This window comes from Pygocentrus nattereri, chromosome 22 (genome assembly GCF_015220715.1).
Source record: "Pygocentrus nattereri isolate fPygNat1 chromosome 22, fPygNat1.pri, whole genome shotgun sequence".
Classification (NCBI taxonomy): Eukaryota; Metazoa; Chordata; class Actinopteri; order Characiformes; family Serrasalmidae; genus Pygocentrus; species Pygocentrus nattereri.
The window spans coordinates 17119387-17129746 of NC_051232.1; the positions used below are offsets into that span (position 1 = coordinate 17119387).

The following is a 10360-nucleotide window of genomic DNA, read 5'->3' on the forward strand; positions in this document are numbered from 1 at the left end:
AAGTCTGAAAATCAGCATGTAGCATTAAGAATTATCACTATCGAAACACGTATTTTCTGCGGTCAGGTAAACGTGTTGTGTTTTAATGAAAAATAATATGCTTTAAGGTGTATACAGCTGTTCAAAGCTGCGTTTGCTCATCATACGCTGGCTAGCATTTTTTAAGTTCAATTTTTGTTCCATTTTATTTTAATTAAATAAACATAATCAAGATATGGGGTCTCTTAAAGCAAAAGGATTGTAGTTTGAAGTCCAAGTCAGTTAAAAGTCCAAACACAACTCTGACTGTGAACCAACTTGGTAGAATAATCCATCTATCGGTGAATCCTATCAGTGCATCCCTAGTTGTATTATTTTGTTAATTGTATACCAGAATCTGAGCTCTAACAGAGGAAACGTTAATTTTTGGTTAGTTGTAGGAAGAGTTTTTAAGGCACAGGACACAAGGAAAGACACACTAAGTTGAAGGCATAGAAGCAGATTCGCATCAGAACCATGCAGTCGCCTCTGTTTGAGTATATGGACGTTGGCTTAATGTATGTCCAGTCAAAATTATGAAGGTGGAGCTCAGTGTGCTGATGTGTGTCGCTGAGGGACACCAGGCAGCGAGCCAGGGAGTACTTTGCAGCGCAGCTCACTGCTTTCACAGGACGTACTGTGTCAAAGTGCATCAGGAAACAAGGATCATCCTGTCGAAAGAGAGAAAGGCAAATCAACCTGTGAAACAGTCAATGTGTACATTATGCATTTTACATTATGTTTTACAACAAGGGTGGGGGAAGGTAAGGGGCAGGGGTAGTCAAGATGGTGACATACATATTTAGGAATTCACACAAATCAAAAATAAAAGACAATGCATAAACAGCTACACAACTGAAAAGCATTATGAAATTTAGCAAAGTTCTTGAATAGAGTCATATGAATTCTCCCAGTTTCATATTGTTGACTTTTTTGCCTATTTGAGCTTTGCTGCAAGATACTCCATCCGAATTGTACAGGGTGAGTCAAAAGTCACAGGACAGGTTTTGTTTTATTTATTTTTTTATTTTGTTATCGACTTTTATCTCTGGGGTCATTTCAAAACAAATTGTGTTTGCTGAGAAAATCCACAACAAACACCACCTTCAGCACCACATAGTGGAGGCTTGTGACAGCATAAAAAAATAAAATAAAACGGTGTCCTGTTACTTTTGACTCACACTGTATTTATAAAAAGACATATATCCAGAATTTTATAGCTGAAAGCTGTGGGTCACTCTAAAGTTGCAAGACAGTTTTCTTGGTAGCCGTAAAACCTGCCATCACCATCCTTTGTTGAATCAAAGAAAACTGCAAGGCTCGTTAAAAAGACATAAATGTGGCGCCAGTGAAATACTGAGATCAAGTATTTTAGATATCTACTGCAGAGGTCCATAAATCTGCTACTTAGAACAATCCCAGTGTGACGAATCAGACGCTTACAGTCAAAATCAAAAGGAGAGGCTTTATTATCAAGGGCTTGAGCGAAACTCGTGGTCATGAAACAGGCAGAGGTCAAATCCGAGAAAATCCAATGACGAAAAGGAAAAATAAGATCCAGGCAACCAAATCCAAAGGGGCAGAGACAAGCAGACAAAATTGAAAAATCCAGACGAAACAGTAACCAGAAGACAATCAGAAAAACGCTCAGTAGCTCTCACTGGAAGAAGCAATACCTCTCAAAGTAACTAGTCTAAAAGCCTGGGCTTTATACTAAATTTAACCAGACACATGACAGAACAGATGTACCAGATTAGTATTCAGGTGAATGAGATCTATGATTGGAGCGCAGAGAATAGTTGACCAATAGAATTGGTCATGTGATCCCCCAGAGGGTTCTGGGAGATGGAGTTTGTGAGCTTTTCAGAGCTGAGGGATGCATGACACCCAGAACATGGCCATATGTTTATCAGGAGCATCTACTAAGCTTTTTCAGTATTCCACAACAACATGCATGAATAATACTTGCACTATACAGTCATATTGGAAAAGTTTAAGTGCTCCTGGTCCAAAGACATGGCTTGTTGATTTTCTAAGTGAAAATAAATAACATATCTAATAAATAGCATATTCTCTACAGAGAACATGCTTCTGTACATTGTAATACATAATTACTGTTTAATTGTTAAACATGTTGTGAAAAATATAAAAATGAAACATAAAATGTAGTTTATTTCATTTTTCATCTCAATATTTTTAACTATTTATTTAAAGTAAATAAATAAATTGGGCACACAAATTGGCAGAAAATGCTATATTCAAGGTTTTTCTGTTTAGAGGATTTTTTCTTGGAGGATTTAGAGGTTCTTTCTACTTGGGGGCACTTTTGATATCATGCAAAAGGTACAAAAATAGTGTTTTTTAAAAAACAATCCAGTTTAGTAAGTCTTGTGTTTTTTTTTATTTTGATGAGAATGGATTAGTAAGTACTATATCTTTTCATATATATATGTATGGGTTAAATGCAGAGGTGGAATTTCCCCGTTGTGGGACTAATAAGGGTTACATACATAACATACTAACATACATACCCTAAATTTCCTTCGGGATCAATAAAGTATCTATCTATCTATCTATCTATCTATCTATCTATCTATCTATCTATCTATCTATCTATCTATCTATCTATCTATCCATCCATCCATCCATCCATCCATCCATCCATCCATCCATCCATCCATCCATCCATCTATAGCCAGCATGAGAGAGTTCACTATTAGCCAGTGTATTGATGGCATAGATTCATGCTGCTAACTTTACTACACAATCAGAAAGTACATTAGACTATATTTTGTCTCATTAACTGTATGAGTAGCTGCCTTTCCTATCAGCTGAGGTTTGGGACGGACAGCTTTTATAACTTATGTTTCATGTGTGTTTTTCAGCAATCAGTGAGGACAAAGATGCAAAAGAGACAAGGAGAAAGAAACGAAGGAAGAGAGAAGGGAGAGACAGAAGGGTAAATGAAATAAAATCAGTTTGAAACTATCATTTGATTTAGTGCAGGTTTCAATATGTACTTTCAGCTGGGAATAAACATATAAATAAATAGTCAAATTATGAATTAAATAAATTTAAACAAGGGGGAGTCAAATCAATTTAGGGAGCAGTAATAGTAGTTAATGGAGGAATGGGGAAGGAACAAATGGAAGGAAAAGGTGCCTAACAGTTATGGATGGGTTAAGAGGAGCAATGATTTTGCTAAAGATTCTGATCATAGTTTCAGCTCTGTGTGAATGTCCTTTTTTAATATTTTATGAATAATACTGCACAGTCAAAGAGTAGATTCTCTTTTTTAAATCACCTTAAAATAACTGTCAAAATTATATAAGCATGGTAGGAAAAATGTCATTGATGATGTCTGCAAGGACAACCCTGAGGTGAAACTGATTCTCAATATGTGGACTACGCCACTGTGACTGTCAATCATATTACAGTTGCACAGCAACTGTTTCTAAAGTTACAAACTTAGATACTTACAAACACTGATTTATTAATAGAAAATGACAATGATAAAAAAATATTTTTTGCGCAGACAACAATTTATTTTTTTAAACATTATGTTAAAATCAGCAAATGAACAATATTTGTGCATTAAGAGGTAAAGAAGTGAGTTCTCTATAGAGTATGTGTGTTAAATTTTGCTTCACAAAAAAATCAACAGAAATGTCATTTGACCGAGGCGTCTGTCTTTTGCATATCTGAAAACACCTAACAAATACACATTGCAAACATTGCATAATGTTTGCAGTGCATAATATATTAGTTTAATATAATACAACATTATATAAAACCAATAGACTGTGGGCTATGAAAGATAATATGAATTCATGATTAGGGCTACATCAAACGGATAAGTGTCAACAATATTGAACGATTATTCAATTATTCAGATCATGAATTACCACCTAACTCTTACGAAGCTTTCAGCCTTTAAATTTAGCTTGAGGTTGTTTTATGCATTTGCTGATTAACAATGAGGACAATAAAGATGAATAAACTTTCCTGCTAATACAAAAGATAAACAAGTCCTGTTTATTTTTCCTGTCGATATTTAAAACCAAGGATTTGCAAAGTAGCAGCAATAAAATTACAAAACTAAAACTGAAGACAGAACTAAATCAGTTTTCCTTTAATCAAGTAAATAAAGACACAATTACATTTAAATGTTAAATTTATACAGTACAGTCTGTGTTTTGTGCATTCTGCTGTCTGTCTATATTCTGTTGCATCTAAATTCTACAATAACAGGTCTTTATTGAAACGCACAAATAGTACGTAGCAACCTTTTTTTCTGATAATTTTTTTAATATTTTCTGGTAATATTAAAACATTCCTAGTGAGCAAAATCTGTGATGACATCACCAACTAATCAACTGTAAAATTTGTTGCTAACTAATAAGTCGAATAATCGTTCCACCCCTATTCATGATTTGCCCGCAGGTCAAGGAGTAGGTTGACTTTGTAGACCCCTTTCTGAGGCAAGGTTCTTGAACATAACTTTACAGTAGAGTGCCATTCCAATGTACAATATGATGCTTTCTCCATCCGAGCTAGTTTGTATCAACTCACAAATGTGTTTTTCATCGAAAATGTTGTGAGGTTGGTCAAGCTTTAGAGAAAGGAGCCAAAATCCCATTCAACCTGATGACAACATGTAGTGCAAACCTCAAAATATAAAAGCTTCGAGTGCGTTATTAATTTTGTGTGACATGTTTTTGGATACACAGGAAAGGCCACACTGTTGGATTAGATTAGACATATATTTTTTCATATTGTAATCGAACACCTTCTTAGCAAGGTGGCAAGTTCTTTTTTCATTTTCAGTCTAGATAGATAGATACTTTATTGATCCCGAAGCAAATTTAGCAAGGAAATTTGTCTGCGTTCGATGATCACTACACGACTTTTAAAGTCTTAACTAAACAGCTCAACTTTTAAGCTGCTGCTGCATGGAATGGAACTCACTGAACTCGCATGAGCTCATGCAATCTCTCACGTTCTCCCATCACTAGGAGCCCCAAATAAACAAACGTGAAGCAGCTTGCTGCTGCTGTTTTCTCTGCCATTTGCTCTGATGCAGTAAAGCAACAGGTAAACATGTTTAAGTGAGGCTCATGGGTTTAAAAATGTGATCAGTGTGGTATTTTTTGTTTTAAAAGTCCATCAACTCAATTGTGCTTGTGCCTTAAACTCATTAAAAAGCTTCAGTCCACATGTGAGGGACTTTTCACCATTATTCTTTGTTTACTTCTGTATTTTCTTCCTCTGCGCTCTCAGTTTTCATTGGCTGTTGCAGGAATCCATTCAGATTGAATCGTTGACTAGTTTACATTACTAGATTGGAGTCAGGTCAGAAAAATCAAACATGTATTAACTCTGTCTGGTCTGAAACACAATCAGGAGGCAAAAAATCTGTGCGTCTCGAACAATACTCGATTCTCTCTCCAACTGTCGACTCTGACTGACCCAAAAATGTTCAGACTAGAGCCAGCTAGCGCAGACTTGGCTAGACTGAGAATCGGGGCTAAAATTGGGGTAAATGTTTTGTAGAATAACCCCAGCAAATTATAACCTAAATTTATTAGGTTAAGTGAGATTTAAAGTAGGTTGTAAAGCTTGTGTAGCTGCCTAACAGTTGCTTTAAAGGAGCCCAACTGTCATTAGAGTCATGAGATGAATGAGGAGTATTGGACTGTGAGAAGCCTGTTCTATGAAACTGTTGACTTACTATGTCAGGGTCTCTCCCATCCAGAATGCTCAGTTCCTGAAGAGCCCACACCTCCGTCTTCACATAACTGTCCTCCAGGCCAATACGCTGGGATTTACAGTCAGCAGGCCGAGCTTTCTGGCACTGCACCACTGCGATCTGGACCTCTTTACTTTTAGATACTACACACATACAAACACACACGCACATAGACACGGTTAATTAACTGAGATAGTAATATGCTAAATATATAAAAAAATTATAGTACAGTGTTTGAATGGTGTCTCTCCCAAGCCCTATCCCTAATTCAGTCATTTAAAAAAATGTTTTGGGTCTTTCTATTTTAAAGTGAATTAGCAAAGAAATAAAATGAAGTTTAAATAAAAATAAATAAATAAATAAACTTACTCAAATACTGCCCCATGTTTTCATGCCACTACCAAAACAAAGAATATGCTTGAAATAGCCTGTTATGATCTGTGCTGCTTGCACACCGATTGTGCCTAATAGTAGTGAGTAGTAAGGGTATCCAACATGAATTTCCCCAGTATGCCAAAGATACCCCAATTAACTACTCTGGCCAAATATCCCAGTATGCAGCCAGAGACATCTTCATCATATACTGCACTGCAATACCTGGATACTTTTAATAGCCCTAGATTCAACCTTTCCATGAACTGGCGAAAATGGGGTTTTGGGATGGGTCTGATTGGCTCAGTCCCTGATGTTGGCAAGAAAAGCAAATGGCTTTTGTCGCATACTGAATACTGTACTGTATAGTACTGTGAAAAGTAGCATGCAGTACACAGTAACACAGTCAAAGAGTTTTGAGCATTGTTTTAATCACACTCCTGCATCTTAGAGCAGGAAATGAGACTTTGTCCATGTCCCACATGGTGGGCCTCACAGACGTATTCAACCCCCTTATAAATCATCAGATTCATCTGGATTTCAAATGACACCTTGATATTTTGTGCTGTGTCCTATTTTACTTGAAAAGGCTGACTGAGAATTATGTATTTTAAAGTGATATAAGCTTTACGAACAAAATACTCTGACAAAAATGAATAACTAAAACTTGCTGTTTGCATGAGTATTCAACCTCTGAGCTAGTTTACACAGAAGAATAATATTGACCTAACACAGCTGGCTTACAGTTGGCCTCTACCTCAGGATCATAAAAAGGTCATCTTTTCAAAATAAAAGACCCTTTTAATTCACGTACTGCTGATCACACTGAATTAAAAGCAAAACTGTGAAAATGAAGACCAATAAGGATTCTATAACAATTAGAGATAAAGTTATAGAAAATGCCCAAGGAAGGAAAAGGCCACAAAGTGATATCTAAATGTTTGGATATTCTAGTTAACACTGTTTGATCAGTCGTGAGAACATAGAAGCAGCATTATACAACCCAGGCACTGCCTAGACAAGGCTGTCCCTCAAAACTCAGCATCAGAGCAAGAAGGAGACTCTGTGAGGAAAGCCACTGTGAGTCCAACAATCACTTTGAAGGAGCTGAAGTTCAGTGGCTCCTGCAGGCAAAATGGTGTTTTCTAGTTTAAAGATGGGAGGTAAGCAGTCTGGTCTACTGGATACTGTAGAGTTTTAGCAGTTGTCCCATTTGTAGGCTCATGTGCATATTGGTTCATCATGTCAAATATGAAAATGTGCATTAGCCTTTTTAGGTTTCTGATCAAAACAAGCACAAGAGGGACACCAGCCAGTACAACGTGGTGTGGTGCTTCCAGTCTTTTCTGAGGATACCTGTTTCTATGAATAACAATGGAGGATATGATCCTTTATATTGTAGAGACTGCACACTGTGTAGTGTATTTTAATAATAAGTGTTGGACCCAATCCCATTTCACCCTTCGCCCCTACCACTTTAATTGTGTGGGTCACACTCGGAAAAGTGGGAAAGTTTAGTTTTTAAGTTTAATGTTGTTTCAGTGTATTATGGTCCTTCATAACAGTCATTAATATCACTAGTGGTATGCTGATGTCTCAGTAGGTAGCTAGCTAAATTTCCTGTTTCACCTTAAATGGTATAGCAGTTCCATTCTGGCACCTCAGGCATCAGATCTGCTGCATCATTTAAGGTGGAACAGGAAAATCTGAACAAGAAGCTGGTGAATAGCTGACTTCAGCTTCATAGTCACAAAAGAATTAGAGGTGGGTTATAAATAATTTTACTACCTCTTTTATTTCCGTTCCAAGGGGCAAGAGAACCCTTGAAAACAAGGGGTAGGGGTGAAAATAAGAATACCCTACACTAGTTAGTGGTTCAAAAGAACCTTGTAAGACTCTTTGAGCAGTTAATGCTGAATCGATCAGTAATTCATGAGTAGTTACTCTAAGAAATCACAGGTACTCTAAGCATTTCTATATAAGCCACAGTAGTTATTGTTTAGTTAATAGTGAACTACCCTAATCATTTGCTCACTACTGCTTACTGAGTGATAAACTAATACTTCTTGATAGTTAATAGTAGTTACTTGAATGTTAATGCAGTGCATCATGAATAGAAGGGAGTCTATAAAAAAGACATTACTAAGAAAAAACAACAAAGCATGTCTGAAGTTGGCTAGAAAGCATCAGAGTGACCCAGTGCTTTGTGTGGTGCCAACCTAACGCTGCTCCTTCCTCAACTAACACTATCCCGACAGTGAAGTATGGGGGTGGCAGCACCATGTTCTGGGGTGCTCTCCTCAGTAGGGAATGGGTTCCTTTTTGCAAATCTGTCTGGAATAATGAGTGAAAACAGTGTGCAAACTTACCCCAACAGAAGTAAAGCTGTTAATTGCAGCAAAAGGTGGTTTTACCAAGTACTAATCTGAAGGTGTTGAATATTTAAGCAAAATTTCAAAATTCAAGCTTTGTCATTACAACGAAATTGGGCAGCAATACCAACAGTACATTTACCAAAAAGGATTAAAATAGGAATAAAAAAAAGCTCATATAAAAAGCAAAATATTCAAGGAAAGACTATATAATTTAACATTATAAAAAGAGTTTAAAATAAAAAAGAAAACTAATAAATAATTTAAAATTTAAGAAAGTGAGATAAGGGCGAATATAAAAGAGTATAGCAGCTATGGTATTGCACGTGAGGGTATTGTACGTATGTGAATGGTAGTGTTTCTGTTTACAAATAGTGCACTTTAATAAATGAATATGAAAGCGCTAAAGTATTTAAACTTATTTTACAGATGTTTTGCATGTTTTTTAAAAAGATAAGTAATACATTTAGACATGCTTTAAATTTACTTTTAAGAGTATATTGGTTTAGAACACCAGCAAAACATATAATTTAAACAGTGGTGCCCATGATTTTGCATATTACTTTAGTTATTTTTATAGCGTTGGTTTTATTCACAGTAGATATGTCATTAGCTTGAATGTTTTTGAAATAAAGCGGTTTTCTTCAATTATTCAGTTAATGAACTGGGTTGAGAAGCATTTGGTTCCTGGTTACGCTATTAAAATTCTGATCATACATGCAGTTCAAATGGTTCTTTTTTATCACAATATTTTCATTCACATACAGTTTAAATGTGTTCTTATATATTATTGTCTCAAATTTGTTCAGAAGCATGATAATGTAATTGACAAAGTACATATTTTACATTTAAAATATTTTGAAGGATTTATTTGCAGAATCCTGAAATTTTTAATACCTTGTCCCTGGCATTGTAGTGCAGAAAATGAAAGAGCTTGATGAGGGTATTATGAGCTACAACTACCAGTAAACCAGCGTGCATTATAAGCACACAACTGTGCTGTAAAGCTCTGACGTTATTTTTGTCGTGCATTTTAGAAAGCAATGAGTTTGATGAGAGTATTATGAAATTTAAATACCAATGAATCAGTCTACATTATAATTGTATAATTGTAATTGTAAAACACAAAATAGTTGTAACTGTGCAGTAAAGCTCTCACATGTTAATCAAAGGAATTATGAACAAACCCAAAAACCAACAGGGCAAATATAAACAACAATACTTATATTTGACATGGAAAAAGTTGCTTCAGGGTCTGAACAAGGATCCTTTTAGAAAAAAACAATTTGTCCAGGTTTTGTCATTTTTTACAGAAAATCTGTAATGCAATGCTGAGGAAATAACCAAACAGCACTTCAATATAAATACATTTTTATGCATACATGTATATGTCTACAGGTGTCTTACCGGACACGCAGAGGAAATGTCGTCCCCTTTTTTCCTCCTCAATCTCTATAAACTCCACCAGTGTGCGTTTCTCTGGTCTGAACAAAACTCTTTGCATCTCTTCTTTTAAAAGTGATGACATTTCAGAGAGATAAAATAGATGGATTATTTGATGAGAAAGCAAAGAGACAAAACTTGATTTGCTCCTACTTTGCTTTGACTACTCTCTCTCTAATGTCTCCCTCTCTCTCCCTCTCTTGTTCTGTCTCTCTTCTCTCCTTTCTCCCCCTCTCTCTGGGCATCAGTAGTTATCAAATGGCATTTTCCATTTAAATCCCCATTATAAAAGCACCAATTAAAGACCAGTTGCTTCGAGACCACTCAGAATTTCTTGAGTAGCTATGCAGCATAAATATTCAATTGTGTTCGATTTAGCAATGCATAATGCATGTTTATGAAATTC

The 10360-nt window shown here is 35.9% G+C and overlaps 1 protein-coding gene across 1 annotated transcript; it reads right to left on the reverse strand.

Moving 5' to 3' along the window:
• Positions 1-428: 428 nt before the first annotated feature.
• Positions 429-10039, reverse strand: si:dkey-245p14.4 (uncharacterized protein LOC563576 homolog). The gene is made up of 3 exons (XM_017709343.1): positions 9919-10039; positions 5750-5910; positions 429-689 (listed from the first exon to the last, which is right to left on the reverse strand). Exons 1-3 carry the CDS (start codon positions 10037-10039, stop codon positions 429-431), a joined length of 543 nt encoding a protein of 180 aa, XP_017564832.1.
• Between the last annotated feature and the right edge of the window lie 321 nt (positions 10040-10360).